We start from the raw sequence: 21,523 nt of genomic DNA on the forward strand, positions 1-21,523 counted from the left end.
CCAGAAATTTTTATATAAAGTCAGTTATTCATCATCTAAGCCCTCTTTTTTTGAGACGGAGTCTCACTCTGTTGCCCAGGCTGGAGTGCGGTGGTGCGATGTTGGCTCACTGCAAGCTCCACCTCCCGGGTTCACGCCATTCTCCTGCCTCAGCCTTCTGAGTAGCTGTGACCACAGGCGCCCGCCACCATGCCTGGCTAATTTTTTTTTTTTTTTTTTTTTTTTTTTGTATTTTTAGTAGAGATGGGGTTTCACCATGTTAGCCAGGATGGTCTCAATCTCCTGACCTCATGATCCGCCTGCCTCGGCCTCCCAAAGTACTTATATTACAGGTGTGAGCCACTGCGCCCGGCCTAAGTCCTCTTTTTATGTGAAAAGATTTTAAGACTTAAGCCCTCCAGCCAGGCTAGCAAGCTTTTTAATATCGGAAGCAAAACACGAGGTTTTTTAAATCACCGTAGATCACTGTGGCATGCCATGTGCGAGAGAAGAGAGGAACATTTCCTTCCTACGTTTAATGTCTTTACTCCCAGATATTTATTGCTCCTTTTTCCACATTTCTGCCCTGTTGTCTGGTGAAGGCTAACTTCTCCACGAAGTATTCTATAAATTCTTGCAATACCCTCCAAAAAACTGTGCTTACATGCAGCTGACTTAAGAGAAAAGCTCTCCAAACTACTTGAGACTATATCAGAATACTTTTTATGAGAAGTTACCAATTTGTAAATTAGCCTAAACTGGTAGACCCTCTCCAAACTTGGTGTATAATCATGCTTTCTGTAATTTTTTCTTTCTACTTCTGAACAGAATACAGGAATTTTTACCATTACAAGTAGACTCTTAATTACTATTGGAGATTTTTGTTGTGGTTAAATCAGAAGCTCTTGATACTACAGTGCTTTAAAATAATATGCAAGGTAGAATGTCTTGTCTTTCAGACTTATTATATTTGCTTTTATTTTTATTTTTCATAGCTTCATGTTTGATGAGCCTTCTAGTTACCTAGATGTCAAGCAGCGTTTAAAGGCTGCTATTACTATACGATCTCTAATAAATCCAGATAGGTAAGTAGAGATCTGGCATATTACTGTGTTGTTTTGTTTGGAGATTTTTACAGATTTGTGAAGATTAAACACTGGGTCTGTCAATGTCATGTACATGTTTTTTAATCTTCTTTGTTTATAGCTACCACCTAAATTTACCTTTATCTAGAACAGAGGTTCTCAGTGCAAGATTCATTTATTAACACCCCTGCTTCCAGGGAGCCTAGGAATATTCTGAAATTATTTGCAAATTCCGTAGCTTTATGGGAAGCAGACCCTTAGCTTTTCCCAGCTATCTTTCTCTCTCTCTCTCTCTCTCTCTCTCTCTCTCTCTCTCTCTCTCATTTTCACACATACACACACACACACAGGCTTAGAATTTGTAAGAATCACTAGAGTAATTCTGGTTGTTCGGAATCTTACTGGGCAAAAGAAAAGAAAATTTGTCATAATTTCTGTTAGTATTCAAAATACCCTGTGTTTATAGGGTGCTTTTGTGGTTTGTAGAGTTTTCAAATTCATTACATCATTTGATCCTCATGGTTATCTCATAGGAATCTTCAGATGGTATTCCTATTTTGCAAATGAAGAATAACGTCAAAAATCTAGTTGTTTGTTCTAGGTTACAAATTCACTGTATGACAAAGCTGTGACCAGACCCCAGGGGTTTTTTCTGTATAGCATTTTCTATGTTATACTGCCTCTTCTGACTTAACAATTTAATAAACATCCTTTTAAATACATGGCTCATCTTGCAAGAAAGTGAGAGAAATCCCAAATGGTCAAAAACTGAAGCATTAGAACTATAGAGGAGTGATAGGACCAGATGTTGATGGTTTCTGTAATAGGTCTTGGGTTTTAACATCCACTCATGGGCAAGAAGCAAGGTCTAGTATTGGATTTTCACACATGAAGTGCCAGGACTCTCAAAGGACTGCTTTCTCCCTAAAAGGGCAAATTGGAAACAACTTTTTTATCATTGCACGGAAGCGTCAAGAAAGCAAATATCTGTCATTCACTGAACTCCCTGGAAGTGAAGGGATCGCTGTCTTTCAAATCTCTCTTCATGGGCCAGCAGCTCGCCTGGCTGTGGAATTGGAATTTATATAACCAGTGGAATCTGTGAACCCTTCAAAGTGAGAAAGTAGTATTTTTAAGGGGTCTGGAACTTTTTTATGGTACATAGCAGAAGCAACAAACCAATATGCTTTCAACCCTGGTTGCACAGGATTCCTATAGGTAATGCCTCACGAGGACGAACTCAAATTGCAAATTATAAAATTTATAAATTAGAGGAGGAAACAGTCTGCAAATTAGCCAGCAGATATTATATGGCAGCAGGATTCAAGAACTCTAGGTGAAATTTTAAGGGAGGCTATTAAATAATGTTCAAAATAAAATCTTTAAATAAAAGGATTCAAAACCCTAAGGATATAATGCTACCAAAAAAGCAATAAGTAGATGTTCAGAAACCCAAACAAATTTAAAAATTAAAAGCATGGTGACATTACAGATTCACTGAACATATTAGACAGGTTAGGGACAGCAGAAAAGTGCATTAGAAACCTGATCTGAGGAAGTTACCAGAATATAGCAGAGAGAGAATAAAATTAAAACATGGAAGGAAGGTTCAGAAACCTGGAGAATGTAATGAGGAAACTATTTACATATATCTTAAAAGTCTGAAAAATAAAGTCATGAAAGGATTATGGCTGAGAACTGTTCAGAATTGATGAAAAATTCAGCTCCTTAGATTCAAGGAGCGCAAGTTCTACAGATACTAAATAATCCAGGTAGATACTTTGAAGTGAAACTTAGAATATCAGTGATAAAGAGACAATCTTATGTGAGCCAAGTAGAAGCCATGATCTTTACTTCATACACAGGCATTAAGAGCCTGGGCATTATGATGGGCTCTTTGGGGAATGCAAGTGTAAAAATACAGTCCCAGTATTCAAGGACTTCACAAAGAAAAATACACACTGTGGTAAAGAGAAGCATACACATGTACCATAGTCTTGAAAGGAATACACAAAGTCAGGTCACTAGTTCTCAAGTCACTTTTTATAAAAAGTATTTTTATAGCCCCTTTTTATACTAAAATGAAAGTCATAGATAATATCTACCTTCACATAAAACTTTAAAGATATCAAATAACGTCCTAACAATAAGAGGAAAATTGAAAGAAAATACTGGTTTACAGCCAGTGTTTCAAGGAGTAACTGGTTAGACACATCACTAGAAAACAAGGCATCAGGTACTTATATCCACTTATAATGAATAAATTTAAAATTAAAATATCAGTAACTGTTTTGTATAGTTGCAATAGGAAAGTGAAATAAATAGTGTAGATGGACCTCAGGGGAAAAAAAAAAAAGTAGTAAGGAAAAGTAGTACTACCCAAGACTTTCCTATATTATGAGAGGACAGTAACCTTAATTGTAATAGGGATAACATGTTAAGACAGATTGGCATGACAACGTAGAGAAAATTTTAAGACATTTCACAAATGGGCTGGTTTTATTTACAGGTATAAGGTTAAGATCTCTATGTAGTGATAGATTGATGATAAAGAGTCATGGGAAGTATATCTCCATTCTGAAATTCACTGTGTCAAGGCATACATTGAGTCTTTAATACTAAAAAGATTTTGGAGAACATATCCTTGGATAAACAATGAAAAATAGAGGATGCATTGGACAAAAGGATAGAGATTAAGAAGTTTTATAGAGTTTGACCTCAGAACATTATCAGTAACATTGAAGACTAAGGTGGCCCCAAATTAACTGTAGGGTATACATCTTTTACAGCCTAGATTCCTTACTATGCTACAAATTTGTGTTTCTTCCCAACTTCTCAGAAAACAGAATGGCTGACCTAAATCATTTTTGTATTTTGGACTTCTGTCTCCATAACCTCCATTTGAAGGTTGGGGCTGGGGACAGGAAGTTTGACCTATTTTTTTCTTCTTTTCAAAGCAAAGTAAAAGCCACTACATAATACAGTGCTCCCTCACACTGGCTCTTTAAGGAAACAGGATTTTAAGAGTAGAGAAGTATTCCATGTAATGGATTAGTGCCAACAAAGACACTGATGCAAGATGAGTATCACCAGCTCGCCTGATTTGCCATTTTTATTGATAACTACCACCATTGTGGTAGAAAACATTTCCTCTTAATTTTCCCTTTTCATCTTAGACCTGCTCTTATTTTCCATTCTTACTTTTTTTCCTTGCTAGATTATTCCTGAAATGTTTTCTCATTTCGTTCCCTTAGTCTAGAATTGTGCTGTAGCCTCTAGACAAACATCCTTATTTAAATTTTAATTGAAATTAAAATTTTATTTCACCAAACTAGCAACATTAAACTTACGGCTAGTAGCCACTATATGGGACAACATAGAGATAGAACATTTTCATAATTGTAGAAAGTTCTGCACAGTCCTATTTCAGAACCTACTACCATCTTCCTCATTTCCAATTAATTTAGCTCATATTCTTCATTTTGTCAATCAACAACTTTTTTAGGTGTCTGTTAGTACATTGTGTAAGACTAAAGATCACAGAGGTGCTAAAAGTATTAAGAGTCTCCTTTAAGATGTTTATGAGCAAGTTATAGGGGTAATTAAAAAATAATAGAAGTCCAAGTATCAGTCCAAATACTTGTTACCAGCAAGAGTGAGGGGGAAAGCTCATTTGCATATTAAGAAAAGTATTTCCATAGCAAGTTGGATTTGAGATGGACCTTAAAGGGTTAAGCAGGATTTCAGCAGGTAAAGATCTAGGCAGGAGACTGCTTAGAAAAGGAATACTTTCTTAGACACCAGAGAAGTGGTTTATTTGAGAAAAAAGATGCATTCTTCAGTGTTTCCTGTGTATAAGCTAAGTAATAGTAGCTAAAGTTTTAGAAAATGTTGAAAACGTCTAATTAATTAGTTTCATTTGGAATCGAGACCCACATCAGGGGACCTAAAGAAAATGAGATATGAAAGAAATGTGAGGACCTGAACTAGAATTTAGGCAAAGAAGAAAAAGGATGAAATTGAAACACAAGACATTGTTGAGAAGGAATTCACAGACTTTAACAGTTTAAACAAAATATCAGTGGGAATAAAATGTCATTTTTTAGGGGATGATAATTACATTAATACAGATATGGAGAATTTTTGTGTAGGAAGCTGATACATTAATTTGACGTTTGAGATGTCTGCAGGACATTTTTTTTTTGACATGTTGAACTATATTCAACATGGAAATGGGAATAAAGTGCTACATAAAACCTTCATGACTATTACTTGCCTAATAGCTTCTTTTCCAGCCAATACTGTATCACTTCATTCAAATATAGCCACTTAAACTTCACATATCCTATTCTCATTCATAAAGTGCTCCAGTACCCACTAACCTATTTTCTTTCTGATGCTCACTGATTTTATTATCTGTGGAGCATATTTTGCCATGTAATCTTTTTTGTTACCATTTCATACCTATTCCTTGTCTTCCCCAGCTTAATCGAAACGTCTTAGGTTAAGGATTCTGTCCTGCCTTTGTGTATGCATCCATCACCTTCTACAACTAGCATGGGACAGGACAGGTACAGGGCTTTACATAAATTGAGTAGCATAATACTCAAACAGTTTAGGCTACACCTGAATTAAATCTATTATAATTGTTTCTACTTTGTAACACTTATTTCTAAATGTGTTTCTTATTAGCAGAATGCGTTTAATTCATATATCAATAAACTTTTAAATTGGCTGGTTTTTTCCTTTTAGTTCAGGAAAACATTTTTAAATATGAGCATTGACTATGATACTAAAGAAAATATTTTATGGCTTTTGCCTCATATGTCTTCATGCTTAAATTTTATTAGATGCATCTATTTTTCTGAAATTTACAACTATTAAAAATAGTTACATAAGAGTTTAATTATATATGTTATGTTAAATGTAAAAATAAAAATCTGGTTTGATTTTCAGATATATCATTGTGGTGGAACATGATCTAAGTGTATTGGACTATCTGTCCGACTTCATCTGCTGTTTATATGGTGTACCAAGCGCCTATGGAGTTGTCACTATGCCTTTTAGTGTAAGAGAAGGTAACTTGAAAAACTTTTTTCACATATGCTATATTCTCTTCTACTCTAATGCTTATAAACTACATTATTGATATTAAGTAGTTTTACATTCCTCTGATAATCATCCAAAACTCTAGTTCCTTGGAATTTAATCACTGAGCAGAGTGTTTAAGGTTATATATATCAATTGTTATACAAAATATATTCTTTTCATTTTGGAGAATTTTCTCCTGGGAATGGGTAGAAATGCAATGTTACATTTGTGGGGGGTTGGGAGGCTACAGTAAAAGTCTTCTGCATTTTGGCTTCTGCGGTATTACTGTAGTATTTGTCATTTTCAAATTAACTTTGACAGGCCAATACCAGTAATGAAACTCTTAAAATGCTTTCAGTATTCATCTTGTTTTCATGTTTTAAATTTATCTGTAATATGTATACTATGTTTTTGGAACTAAGGCTATCCAAAAGCCTAATAAGATAGTTTCGTAAGTATATTTAAATTTTTATTTAGTCTTTGTACTTCCAAGAAAATCAGATTCCCTGGCCTCTCCCTTCCATGTCTCCTCCTTACCTCTGCAATTTAATTAAAAATAGAAACTAGCCTACCACTAAGTGGCTCCTGAAACAAGTACCAATGTACTCTCTGCCTTCCATACCTTTTCCTTTTTTTCTTCCCCATTTTCCTTTTGCTGCTTCCTTGTGTTTTTTTGTTTTTGTCTGTTTTTTGTTTTTCTCTCCACCTGTCTTAAACTGACAATTCAGAACGCAAAAGGGCTGTTTACGCAGGAAAAAAATACCATCTCCTAGAAGTAGAAAAATCCATGTAGCCTGTAGTTCCCTAAGTGGTGGCAGGTTTTTTGGTTGTTTTTTTTTTTTTTTTTTCAATCTTGGAATAATCTTTTTTACACCTAAAAGCTCTTTTGGAAAAGTAAATTTATATTGCATTATAATCCTTTTCATAAAAAGATGATGGGAGTTTTTATAATTTATAAAAAGTACATAGATATTAAGATGTGGGGAAGAAATTGTTGTAACTTACCTACTTATACATTTGAGATAGATGCATGCTTTAAAGAAAAATTTGCAAAGTTACCTAGTTTCTTTGCCAGTAGTCCTAAGGGATGACATCAGAACCAATTTATTAATGTTTTATTCTTGTCAATTGACAAATACGTATTGAGTACCTTACTCTATACCATATGGTAGTCTTTGAATCAAGTTGATAATGATATGGGTACTTGGCAGTCATTCTTCACAACTCCAGTTATAAATGTCATGTCTACAGGCTATGCCATTCAGTAAATGATACCCAGTAAGGTTTTTAATGTGCTTGATCTGTTAAAACAACTTAAGAAACTTTGGTTTTTCTGTGTTCCTTTAATAGATTGAAATCAGTGCATCATTACTTAAAAGCTTTCTATAAATTGTAAAGGTGATTATAGTTTGAACTCATTTTTAAATTGACAAGACAAACATTGAAGTAGGACTATAAAGACTGGCTTGCTGTGTGTTTTTTTAAACGAAGTCACTTAGTTCTTTGAGCCTTTATTTTCCAAAATAAGTTAAATATGTGGACTAAGTGGCTGCTAAGGTTCCATTGAGTTTATGTTTTTATGTAATTTTTTAATTTAATTTTTTAACTTCACATTTATATGTTTTAGATAGTTTAAGATAAAAAAAGTGCAGATTTTGGCAAAATAAATGTAATCTGTTCATTTGTTCTGTCAGCAAAGATGTGTTGAACACCTGTGTTCTAGGATGAGGATACAGGCTGCATGATGTGTCTCTCAGTTCCAAATAAAATGAATAACATCAAGACCTTCCAAAAAGCTTCAGCTTTCTCTTCACTTAAATATGGGAAACACTGAAATATGGATTATTCATTGTTTCTCAAATATACTTTTCATTTCAGTTTGTCTGCCATTGTAGATCTTAAAATTTTATTACAGAGGGTTCTTGTATACAATGTTGGATTAAGTTATTAAAATCTGTTTAGAGAATGGTGGTTATCTTTGTACAGTGAAACCATTAAAAAAATGTTAACTGAAGTTAGCTCATATTCAATTTCATATGAACCTGCAGGATTATATTTTTTTAATGCAATAAATTATAACCTCAAAATATGTGCTTATCTCTCATGTGAAATTGAATACTGATAACAAATTGTATATTCAAAAATTTATCCCCCAAACTTTTATATCAATATTATATCAATCTGAAAATACTTTTACATATTTGTTATTTTCACTTTAAAGATAATGCAAAAAGGACATCATGTGCTCTCTTTTGCATAAAACCTGGTGGAAAAAATAATTACAGGATAATGAGAAGATGTATTTCATGTGGTTGGGGGGGACATGCCTATATATTCATGAATTATTTCAACTTACATTAAATATGGTTTTTTAAAAAAGTTAATTCTTTATATGCAGACCAACATGTTAGCAAAAATCCACAGAAATTTAGAGTATATAATCTATAGATTGCTCCCAAGAGAGCTTAGGATTTTGACTCTAATGATTTCTCCCTGTTGACAATTTTCTTCCCAACAGGCATAAACATTTTTTTGGATGGCTATGTTCCAACAGAAAACTTGAGATTCAGAGATGCATCGCTTGTTTTTAAAGTGGCTGAGACAGCAAATGAAGAAGAAGTTAAAAAGATGTGTATGTATAAATATCCAGGAATGAAGAAAAAAATGGGAGAGTTTGAGCTAGCAATTGTAGCTGGAGAGTTTACAGATTCTGAAATTATGGTGATGCTGGGGGAAAATGGTAAGTTTTCGTTTTGTGATAAGTAAAAATCTTCCTGTTTAGTAAATTAGTTTTAACTATTTTGTGGAAAAATTTGAATCGTATGTTATAGGGCTAGAATATAGAGTTTTATTTAAACCCATAATTTTCTTAGTGTACTTTCACATTTTTTTGGCATTGTGTAATTCAATTGCACTGTAATTCAATCAGGTTAATATTTCTTATTTTGTTTTATAACCTCCAGTGAAAATAAGGTGTTCTTTGTCAGCTGGTTTTTTACATGTAAATTAATAAGGCAGTTATTATTCTTATAAATTGACTAAGAAGGAAAGGATAAATGGTAATTCAGAAACAACCCAGCTTTAAAAATTTTTTCCTCATACACTTCAGTGTGGAACTTTATTTTAAATTCAGAGCAATCTACCTTTGTAAATAATTGTATTACCAGCAAATATTTCATAATAAATTGTCATAAGTATAGGTATAAGATGAATTTGACTACTAAATATGTGATACTGTCTTCATGATTTAAGAACTATTTGAATTGTAATCTTACAGCTTAGAAAACTATAGAAGATAAATTTTATATAAGATTGTTACAATGTATCAGTCTTTAGATAATGGGAATTTTGAATTGGGTTGCAATTAATTTAAATATTTTATATAAGTAAACTTTAAGATTACAGTTATCTTACATAAAATAGTCTATACTATCTTAATAAATTGTGTGCCCTGATAATTTAGCTAAGTAAATCTTTTCAAACTATTACAGGATTTAAACTTTATAGATATACCATTTATTAAAATTGTCATTATAAGCTTTGACTAGTCTTTATTCCTCTTAATTAGCTTAGAATGACACTTCAGAGGTGAACCATGAAAGACTTAAGTATTTTTCTATATAAACTTCAGAATTCAATAATGTCAGTGTATATCTTTAAAACAAATTTCTCAGTTAAAACTAAATAGGACATAGTGTTTTACTTTAAATGTCAAGCATCTTTCATATCAAATTGTCATATGTTGTGTTGCCAGGAACGGGTAAAACGACATTTATCAGAATGCTTGCTGGAAGACTTAAACCTGATGAAGGAGGTACAGTTGTAATTGTTGAGTCTTTTTACACTGTTCTACACAGTAAACTTTAAAGATCTGGGCAGTTTTTAGTGTCTTATGTATTTCATTATTTTACAGGAGAAGTACCAGTTCTAAATGTCAGTTATAAGCCACAGAAAATTAGTCCCAAATCAACTGTGAGTTATTATTTTTTATATGGTTACTAAAGAAAATTTGTATATAATGCCTATAGCTTTCATCTTTTACTGTATTAAAATTTTTCTCCAAATTAGATTCTATACAGTTTTATTGGTAGTTTCTAACAAAGGTACTAAGAGTCCAATCCTTGATTCATATCCACTGCTAAGAAAGTGTTTTAAAGATGTTTGTCACATTTGGCCAGGCGCAGTGACTCACGCCTGTAATCTCAACACTTTGGGAGGCCTAGGCCAGTGGATCACAAGGTCAGGAAATGGAGACCATCCTGGCTAACATGGTGAAACCCCGTCTCTACTAAAAATACAAAAAATTAGCCGAGCGTGGTGGCAGGCGCCTGTAGTCCCAGCTACTCAGAGGCTGAGGCAGGAGAATGGCGTGAACCCGGGAGGTGGAGCTTGCAGTGAGCGGAGATTGCGCCACTGCGCTCCAGCCTGGGCGACAGAGCGAGACTCTGTCTCAAAAAAATAAAAACATAAAAAGATGTCATCATTTTGCTAAATAAATCATTAAAAACCTAATGTATTTTGTGCTTCAAAGTGACACCAGCAAGAACATGAAAAGGCTACCCACAAGATGGGAGAAACATTTGCACATCATATATCCAATAAAGGACTTGTATACAGCATACATAAAGAAATCTTACAATTAAAAATGAGCAAATGTCTTTAAGTTATTCAGCCATAAAAAGAAATGAAATATTAACAAATGCCACAGTATGGATAAACCTTGAAACCATTATGTTAAAGTTAACCTCCTTTGATTTCTGCAGGTGTTGTAATGAACTCCTCAGTACCTCACCATTCAATTTATGTTTTGTCTACTTGGCTTAGCTTATCATAAAAGTTTTATCATTGATACTCTATAAACTTAGCTTTAAATTCTAAAATTCAGCCTTATCCTGAAACAGCAAGGAAAAGCCATCTTAGGATTCATCCCTTCATTCCTAACACATTATCATACATTTTGTGTTCTCTCTTGCTGACTGCCTAAGGTTGCTTGATACCCATTTTGACCTTTGGAATTTCTACTCTCGAATGTTTTTTCCCCTGAAACATTCATTATTTGCTTATTACTTTCTAATTTTAAGATTATTATTGCAGGGGCTGTGGAGTGGGGAAAAAAAAAAAAAAGATTGTTGCAGGCTGGGCATGGTAGCTCACGCATGTAATCCCAGCACTTGGGGAGGCTGAGGCAGGAGAGTCACTTGAGCCCAAGAGTTTAAGACCAGCCTGGCCAACATAGATCCCGCCTCCACAAAAACTTAAAAAATTGCTTCAGCATGGTGGCACATGCCTGTAGTTCCAACTCCTCTAGAGGCTGAAGTGGGAGGATCACTTGAGCCTGGGAGGTTGAGGCTGCAATGAGCCCTGATCATGCCATTGCACACCTGGGCAATGGAGCAAGACCCTGTCTCAAAAGAAAAACAAACTCCCTTTTTACTTGTTGTACATGATGGGTTTTGAATAGAAAATCTCAAAACATGTCATAGATGGTGGATACACATTGATATCTGTTAGTAAAATATTGATACACTTTTATTCTGAAGCTTAACTTTGTCAAGATTCATAGAGTTCTATAGTGAAATTTTATCATTTAAATACTTTTTTCAATTAAAAACAGGGAAGTGTTCGCCAGTTACTACATGAAAAGATAAGAGATGCTTATACTCATCCACAATTTGTGACAGATGTGATGAAGCCTCTGCAAATTGAAAACATCATCGATCAAGAGGTACTTTAACATAATTTTTAAAATTTTATTATTATTTTGAATTTTGGATGCCTTTACGTGGTTTGCTTAAACTCCTCCAACTAGGTGCAGACATTATCTGGTGGTGAACTACAGCGAGTAGCTTTAGCCCTTTGTTTGGGCAAACCTGCTGATGTCTATTTAATTGATGAACCATCTGCATATTTGGACTCTGAGCAAAGACTGATGGCAGCTCGAGTTGTCAAACGGTAAATATCTTGCTCATAGAAGTATTTTGATTATGTGTACTGTCCTACAAGTGTGCTTAATATAACAGTGGAATGTTTTATGATATAAAGCTGTAAGATTTCAAAATCATTGTGTTTTAGTTTCATACTCCATGCAAAAAAAACAGCCTTTGTTGTGGAACATGACTTCATCATGGCCACCTATCTAGCGGACCGTGTCATCGTTTTTGATGGTGTTCCATCTAAGAACACAGTTGCAAACAGGTAAAATTACTTTTTAATATGTTCAAAGTAATTCATTTTAAATTTTCCAGTAAATAGTAAAGTCACTCACTTTAATTTTTAAAAAATGAAAGCTAGAAATTTTAGACTTGATTCTATGACTCCTGAGATCATTGGTATTGGGGACTGGATGGGACCATGTGAAAGACTAGTTTTTAGGCTGCAGTGTGGAATCCTTCACCAGGAAGATAAAAAGCTGTGGGTCCCTCACCTTTTCTTTCAGCTTAACTTTTGTTTGCTTTATTATTTGAATTTCCCAAAAAAGATTGAAAACTATTGCTTTCATACATGATAGAAAAAGAAAACAAGATTCAAAGAGGATACATGATTTGTCCAACTTATACTGATAGTGATTGAGCTCACAGTGGATCCCAAATATCTAGTGTTGATCTATAGCAGAGTTAAAATAAATGGTTTTACCTTTTTCCTTTTCTCATTTTTCCTTGTTAACCTGATTAGGAGCACTTGCAATATAGAGAAGCCTAACATTCAGATCAGGTTATGAGGAATTCATTTTACCTTTGGTGCTAAAGCCTATATTATTAGATTGAACTAAATGAAATTACTGGTGTTCAGTTTTCACCTACAAAACCAGCAGTTTCATGTGGTTTCAGCATGTTTTCTGGTATTGGAGAACAAGGAATGAAGTTGCCATTTTAATAATTCATCTAAGAAATAAAAGTATTTTGCTGGGCTTCTTCCCTGAATTCCTTTTTTTATATATAGATAAATTGAGAATTACATATTTCTTGAAAAGCTAAGGAAATTTCTTAGTATATATGATGTTTATTTGTTCATCTAATGATATCTCACCTATTTACAAAATTTTAAAATGTTTCACATGTAGTGATTTGGCATGATTTAAGAACTAGCTTGGGTAAAAACAATGAAGCATAGAAATTTAGAAAGGAGTTATCACTGAAAACTACTATTAGGAGGATGTATTCCCTCCAGTAACAAATTTTTCATATAAATATAACTTTTTAAGATTCTCATCTCCCCTAAAAATGTGCAATTTGAGATTCTGTAATCTACTTATTAATGATCTTCTGTTTTTCTAAAGTAGTACTTTTGTCTTAAATGTTTCTTTCACCAGATTAGAAATCCAGGTTAATTTTTTTGTTGTTTTGCACAAAAATATTATAGCCAAGAAAACTATATAGTCCAAGCAAAGCTATTTCTGAACATAGGATTTGTAGTATGGTGTTACACTGTTATCCAGATGATTTATGATTGGGGAATTTGAGGGAATAGTAATTATTAATACCCTTCATCCCAAAAGGTGGTTATATTTCTAAAGTAAAATTTAATCAAAATTGATTTTTTTTTTTCCTTCTAGTCCTCAAACCCTTTTGGCTGGCATGAATAAATTTTTGTCTCAGCTTGAAATTACTTTCAGAAGAGATCCAAACAACTATAGGCCACGAATAAACAAACTTAATTCAATTAAGGTATGTAGAAAAATTGTCTTAAATCATGGATCACTTTGATCTCAGTATAAACGACTGAAAGGCTATTTAAAAATCAGTAACATATGGCTGGGCACTGTGACTCATGCCTGTATTCGAGCACTTTGGGAGGCCAAGGCAGGCAGCTCATTTGAGGTCAGGAGTTTGAGACCAACCTGGCCAACATGGTGCAACCACATCTCTACTAAAAATGCAAAAATTAGCCGAGTCTGGTGGCAGGCGTCTGTAATCCCAGCTACTCGGGAGGCTGAGGCAGGAGAATTGCTTGAACCTGGGAGGTGGAGGTTATAGTGAGCTGAGATCGTCCCACTGTACTCCAGCCTGGGCAAAAGAGTGAGACTCTATCTAAAAAAATAAAAATTAAAAACAAAAACAGAAAAACACCATATTTTATTTTAAAATTCCTATGTTTTTTACATTTTAAGACCCGATGGCATACTTTAGTCTGCAGTAGGCAGCAGTTGTAATGTAGCTGTCATTGCTGCGTGAAGCCAGAGCTGTTCCCGTTGTCTCTAAGTTGTATCACAGTTGTACTACCTATATTGTTACCATTTAAGATGTCTTGGGGAAGATTACACTAATTCACCATTGTAACAAAGAATTTTGTAAGAATACCTTAACCAATTTCTGTTATATTTTTCAATGCATGATTAAAAGGTATATTTTAGGCCGAGTGCAGTGGCTCATGCCTGTAATCCCAGAACTTTGGGAGGCCAAGGTGGGCGGATCACGAGGTCAGGAGATCAAGACCATCCTGGCTAACTTAACGGTGAAAACCCGTCTCTACTAAAAATACAAAAAATTAGCTAGGCATGGTGGCACGTGCCTGTAATCCCGGCTACTCAAGAGGCAGGAGAATCACTTGAACCCAGGAGGTAGAGGTTGCAGTGAGCCAAGATAGTGCCACTGTACTCCAGCCTGGACAACAGAGTGAGTCTCTGTCCCTGTCCCCCCAATACCCCCCCAAAAAAAGAAAGTATATTTTAAAAGTCTAAACAAGCTCCTGTGATGAGGAAAACATTGTGTCGACTTAATTGACAATGTTTTTTGTCTTTGTAGTACACAGTTGTGCACCCTACAGTTGATTTCCTCTGTGAAATACAGTATTTGTTTATTAAAAGGCAAAAATCTTCATCACTCAGAAACAGAAAGTAAATGAATTCTGAAAGCATTTCTGGGTTGTTTTTTTGGTTTTGGTTTTCGTTTGGGTTTTTTGTTTATTTTTTGTTTGTTTTTTTGAGACACAGTCTCACTCTGTCACCCAGGCTAGAGTGCAGTGATCTCGGCTCACTACAACCTCTGCCTCCTGAGTTCAAGCAATTCTCTGCCTCAGCCTCCTGAGTAGCTAGGATTACAGGTGCCCGCCACCACACCTGACTAATTTTTTGTATTTTTTTAATAGAGACAGAGTTTCACCATCTTGGCCATGCTGGTCTTGAACTTCTGACCTCGTGATCCACCTGCCTTGGCCTCCCAAAGTGCTGGGATTACAGGCGTGAGCTACCATGCTGGCCATCATTTCTGTGTTTAATATCTGCAGTGCCTCAAAGTGTTTACATTTTATCACTCTATATCCATCCTTAATGCTTAAAAGCTTTAGAAGTATGTTATATATAGTTCTGCTGTGGCATTTATTTTCATATTTGTAAGTCCTAGCTTTGCTGCTAAACCGTGAGCTCTTGGAATGCCAGAGGCAAAGTTATCTTGCACGTCATTGTATTCTTAAGCACCTAACAGTATGTCTGGATGCCCTTACCCTTTATTATATATTTTGTTTTTAAATGATTGATATTACTTCTTGGCCAGGATAGAGAAATGGTAAGTTCTCACATAAAATTGAAGAGTTGTCTCAGTTTTGAAAAGTATATTGGGTAGAAAAGAAGAATTTCTTCTGAAGCATTAAGGACACTTTGTATTGTCATTTTCTTAGATAGACTTGTGGTTCAGTCACCATGAGTTAATCATTTCTGTATGCCTACTCACTTTAAGATAGTCATACCTTAATCCTAATAAGAGAACAGCTCAACAAGTAGGTAGGTGAGATTGTTACTGGCCAGTATTGGAAAAAATTATATATATATTTTTTTTATGTAATACGCAGATCTCAGACTGACAGTATGCTACATTTTGGATCTGGACATTAGAGTTGCATTGATGAAAATGGAATTAGTTTTCCCAGAAATAATACATAGCAAAATTTTATATATGTAAGGCATCTTACATAAAGGGACTTCGCTTGAGTTGGTGCAAGTGAGTCATTCTAGCATTAGGGATGGGGCAGAAGTAGTTATCTTTCCATTGAGCAGTGGACCCAGGAATATCCAGAAACAGATGGTGTGTGCAGAACAGGTTGTACAGGCCCTTATGTTGTAAACACTGCTAAGTAATACCATCAGTGAAAGTGTACCTTTACCTATAGTAGAATGGTGTTGCTGATTTTTGTTGCTTCTGTTTTCTTTTTTAGGATGTAGAACAAAAGAAGAGTGGAAACTACTTTTTCCTGGATGATTAGACCGACTCTGAGGATATTGATAAGCCACTTATTAAAAGGAATATTTGCTAGAAATTTTGTCATGTAAAACTTGAATCAGGATTTTATGCCCCAAATACTCTGGAACTTGAAGTATAATTTACTTAATATAACATAAAAAGCCAGTTGGGTTCTAACTTTTCTGTTCCTGATGAGGCCCTTTTGTGCATAATATTCTAAAATGAAGACATTTCAGACTATACAAATTACCTCCAAGTTTTCATGATGTATGGGAAGATTTTCAGTAGGTGTATTATATTCATGTACCAAATGCTGACCAGTGTTGCTCCATTTTTTAAATCTTGAAAAGGGTTTCTGTACTTACCTGGTTTGCCAAGTATGCCAGTGTGAAGAAACTGCCCTTGTTTTAAAAGCTGGTCAAAGATTCCACTGATTGACATTTGATAAATAAACATCAGGATTATGTTTATTATTTGTTTTCAGTCTTTGCACTATCAGTATGTGGTTTCCAAGGAAGATTACTACAAAACACCACTGTTGGAAAAATAGGTATTTTTTAATTGTTTTTAATCTTTTTTGGTGCTTTTAAACACGTTTGGCAAAAACCAGTTCAGTTCCCTTCCCCCCCAAAAACCCCTAACTTTGCTCTGAATTTTTGTTTTTGCATTCCATAAGGTTCTGTATTCAGTCATTCTCTAGGTAATGTCATTTTTGTACACACATATTTATATAACCACTGATCGAGATTTAGGAAAAAGCATTTCTAAAGAATATTTGCTTCCCTTACAACTACAGACTCGAAATCTTTAAAGATGGTGCCTAAGCATCTGTGTATTTTTTTCAAGTTCCACAGATTTTTCTGGTGGGTAGCCAAGGATTATGAACCACGTCCCAAAAGGCAACATTAATGCAAAAGTCCCCAGATAGCAATACAAAGTATCCCTTGGTACCACATATATTCATTTCTGAGTTTGGATATAGAGCACATTATCTAAACTATTTTTTAGTTCCAAAAGCCCATCTAAATTTCTTGAGTTTCTGAATTTTGAACAAGATAGCCTGGAGCCTGGAGCCACTTTAAGTTGTACTTCTGACTAAACTGGAATTACGAGTGAGGAAGAGTGTTTACTAAATAAATGACTGGGGCAAGCAAAATTGAGGGGAAATTAGAAAGTATTTGACAGACTTTAAGAGCTACTTGAAATAATGTAAGTCTTGATTAAAATGCAAATAATGGCTAGAAAGTATGGTTTAACTGGACCCCATTATGCCTTTTAAAAAATAATTTCAGTAACCCATAAATACATGTTGTAAAAAATTCAGATATACAGAATGGAATAAAAAAATGATCTCCCTTTATTACCCTCACAAAGGTTAACCAGCGTTTGAATTTAACAATGTATATTCTTTCATGCTTTTTTCTGTGCACTTACCTAAGTGTGTATATGTAAAGGGTTTGTTTTGTACACAAATGGGATTATACTAAAATAAGTAATGCCTATTTTTAAGGATAGGTTAAATTTGTGAATTATTATTTCAAATATATTGAATAAAATAAGCAAAAGCTATTGTTATTTACTGATCCTGGATTGTCTTAAAGAAAGTACTTGTGATATAAGAAGAGCACAATTCTACTTACTGCTAATGACAGTATATTAAAAGTATTTTCATGTAAATGAAATTTAAAATATGGATCTTAAAATTTTACATAGCAATAGAAAGGCCTACAATTGCTAACACAAGAAAAATATTTATAAAATCAGTATTACATAGAGCATCAATGCAGACGTTAGCAAAAAGAATGAGACGACTTGATATGTCCTAATTGGAAAAAGTCTCAAATACTTAAAAAACAAAAAATTGGAACAGTTTATATACTACCATTTTTGTGAAAATATACAGAATATTGAAATATACAAAGGAATACTCAGATTGCTTTTGACAAGGACAATTTGATCAAATAGAAAAAGGAGACATTTATATATACACATATATAATACCCTTTGAATTTTACATTTTGCATGGATTAAAAATCATTGAAATTTTTTTTTGTCTTTTGGGCTTTTTTTTTTGAGGTGGAGTCTCGCTCTGTCACCCAGGCTGGAGTGCAATGATGCGATCCGCACTCATTGCAACCTCCGCCTCCCAGGTTCAAGCAGTTCTCCTGCCTCAGCCTCCCCAGTAGCTGGGATTACAGGCACCCGCCACCACGCCCAGCTATTTTTGTATTTTTAGTAGAGACGGAGTTTCACCTTGTTGGCCATGCTGGTCTCGAACTGAACCTCAGGTAATCCACCCACCTTGGCCTCCCAACGTGCTGGGGTTACAGGCATGAGCCGCTGCGCCCGGCCATTGAAGTTTTTAAATCGTCACTGGATAATCCATATTTTCTGTGTTCACTTCGTGTAGTCTTAAAGGCAGTGTATTGATGCTACAACTAATTTTTGTAATATAGGTTAACCTAATAATTTTAGACTACAAGCATTTTTAAGTCCAGTCTTGTATCTGTCTTAACACTCAGTATATATAGCATGGTGTCTGGCATGTAGTGGTCTACTGTATTGAAGGAATGAACCTGCATGTCTCAGAGAAAGTAGAAAGACTACAAAACTGCTGTGTTCTATAATTTCCTTCATGTTCATCAATATATTTGGATACAGGTATGTCAAGTCCTTAACCCCAGTGCCTAGTCTGTTGTGAGCACTCAGTGAGTGGTTCAGAGAGAAAGTAATCATTCTGGGTTGGAATGTCAGAAAGGACTACAGAAAGTTATTAGGTCCCAGGAAACAGTAATAGCACCCATCTTACTGAGTTAAAAGGAGAAGTGAGATAATCCACGAAAAGCAAAATACATGTCTGGTGAGAGGCAGAAAGGAACATGGGCATTTAAGAGATTAATGGAAGGAAATGATGGATACAGGCTGATTGTGATGAGCTTTCTGTGCCTTCCAGATTGAAGTTAGTTTTTTACATGCTGAAAGTAGGAATTGAAGAGATAAAGCAAGGCCAGTTAGAGAAGCAGAAATATCAAGACAGTAGTTGTTCCAGAGCTTCTACTTTAATTGTTCACCCCTTTATCTTAATTTTTTAAAACCTTTTTACTCTGTCCAGTTAATACATGCAGGTCTAAAGTTGGGTGCATACTGTGCTGACTGTTGCTCTCGGAAGATGGTTTCCTTTGTAGTGTTTCAGTTTGTGAGATGTTCAGTGAGGCTGTATCTGAAAATTCTGAGATTTTATGTAGCAAATACCGTTTCTCCTCAGCCCTGTACTCACCACCACCACTACCACTTCTGCCAATTTGTTAGGGAGACAGTATGCCCAGTCCCACGTGGTTGGTCATAATTGGTCTAAGACATAGAAAATCTTCTTCCATACTTTCCTAGTCTCTTGCAGTTAAGCCATATGACCTAACTGCAAGAGTTCTAACCAGTAAATTGAAACCTCTTGAGGGTTTTCTAGACAGTTTCTCAAGAAAACCTCTTGTTTTCCTAATAAAGGGAAATGATTATCTGGTACTGCTTCTTGAGGGTGTAGTATATGGAGCAAGCATTTTATGCCCATAAGGTGATACATATAAGGGAAATGCAAAACAAGCTACAAAAATGTTACTCCTGACATCAAAACACTGCACAACTGCCAGCAGCCACTTCTCCACATTTCTTGAGAAATCCCTATTTGTTTAAACCTGGTTAAGTCACTGGTTTCCTGTTTGCCATCAAGAAACCTCCCTGGCTGAGGTCTTTCCTTTCAGAGGCTCTCCATTCGCCTTCTGCCAGCGGAGCCAAGTGTGTTACCACCTTGGAACCACTTTTCAGTTTTCCTAGTTTGTGACTTTCAGGACCTCAAACCTAAATGAATGTGGTAACATTTTCTTTCAGTGGTGGTTTTGTTTTTTGCCTTTAAGAAACTGGATCCCAGACCAAGATAGTTTTGTCTGGGAATTTTTAATTTCACTCCTTTTCGCTGGGATGACTGGCTTTAATGAAAATGTTTGTTCCAGCTCCCAACCTTGCATGTGTATAGGTCTCCCACGTCAATGGTCACTTTACGTCTGTGCTTCTGGTTTCTTGTCTCCATTTATAAAAGTATCTTATAAAACTATAAAATACTTAAATGCTTTTACTACTAGTTTGGAGGGATGCAACAAGTAACAAGTATATCCCTAGATAGGTAAATTGCAGTTTATTTCATCTGAAGGTTGTTAGTCCAAAGCCAAGGTTCTCATTTTTTAAAAAAGAAATTGGCTTACTACATAGAATTTTGTTATCAATCAGTTAACCTGCCAGTTAACAATATTCATAGGGGTAGGAGGCCTTAAGAACCACACTCATCTATATTTACATCTTTTCTTTTTTTTTTGAGACGGCGCCTCACTGTCGCCTGGGCTGGAGTGCAGTGGCATGATTTCGGCTCACTGCAACTTCCGCCTCCCAGGTTCAAGTGATTCTCCTGCCTCAGCTGGGATTACAGGCACGTGCCACCACGCCCAGCTAATTTTCGTATTTTTAGTAGAGACGGAGTTTCACCATGTTGGTCAGGCTGGTCTTGAGCTCCTGACCTCGTGATCCACCCGCCTCGGCCTCCCAAAGTGCTGGGATTACAGATGTGGGCCACAGCACCTGGCCTACCATTAACATCTTTATAATGTTTTTTACTAAATGTGAAAAATAAAATATAATTACAGGAATATTATGTATTCTAAAGCCCCAGTTTCTCTAATGAATTCATTACAGAAAAATCAGTTTCAGAAACTAATGTTTATACCAATGTCTGTATGTAGCTTTTCTTAGAAAACTCAACCCTATTAAAGTATTCTGGGGGTCTACGTTTCATGAAGAACTCACAGATTAAGTTAGGGTGCAAAAGTTTATGAAGGGAAGCTGTGTTTAAACTTCCTCTTTCATAGTTATTTACATTCTCATACTATGCCCTAGTCCCAGACATAAGTCTTTGAAAGATAAGTCAAAGTTTAATTATTCAAAGTGAAAAGCAGGCCCTTTGTATCAGACACTTTGGAGACCACTGACTTAATTTGGGTCACTCCCATTCACTTCTGGTGTGACCAGTTCTGCAAGAGCCCCCCAATCCAGCCACAAACACACCTCTTACTAACCAGCTCTCACACTGGCTTCTCTATTGACTCCATGGATAAACCCACGGCATACTGCCAAGAAAATGTTTCCCCTTTTTCT

The 21,523-nt window shown here is 35.2% G+C and overlaps 1 protein-coding gene across 2 annotated transcripts in view; it reads left to right on the top strand.

Annotated features, from left to right (window-relative positions):
• Positions 1-17,902, top strand: part of ABCE1 (ATP binding cassette subfamily E member 1) — a 31,313-nt gene extending 13,411 nt beyond the window's left edge. The window contains 10 exon segments of one of the 2 annotated variants that reach the window (NM_001266954.2): positions 975-1,064; positions 6,021-6,142; positions 8,674-8,895; positions 9,910-9,969; positions 10,069-10,127; positions 11,770-11,880; positions 11,965-12,107; positions 12,228-12,350; positions 13,708-13,819; positions 16,302-17,802. In NM_001266954.2, coding sequence (NP_001253883.1) covers positions 975-1,064; positions 6,021-6,142; positions 8,674-8,895; positions 9,910-9,969; positions 10,069-10,127; positions 11,770-11,880; positions 11,965-12,107; positions 12,228-12,350; positions 13,708-13,819; positions 16,302-16,349 — 1,090 coding nt within the window. In that variant the 3' untranslated portion in view covers positions 16,350-17,802. 2 annotated transcript variants of the gene reach the window in all.
• Positions 17,903-21,523: the final 3,621 nt, after the last annotated feature.

This window comes from Macaca mulatta, chromosome 5 (genome assembly GCF_049350105.2).
Source record: "Macaca mulatta isolate MMU2019108-1 chromosome 5, T2T-MMU8v2.0, whole genome shotgun sequence".
NCBI lineage: Eukaryota > Metazoa > Chordata > Mammalia > Primates > Cercopithecidae > Macaca > Macaca mulatta.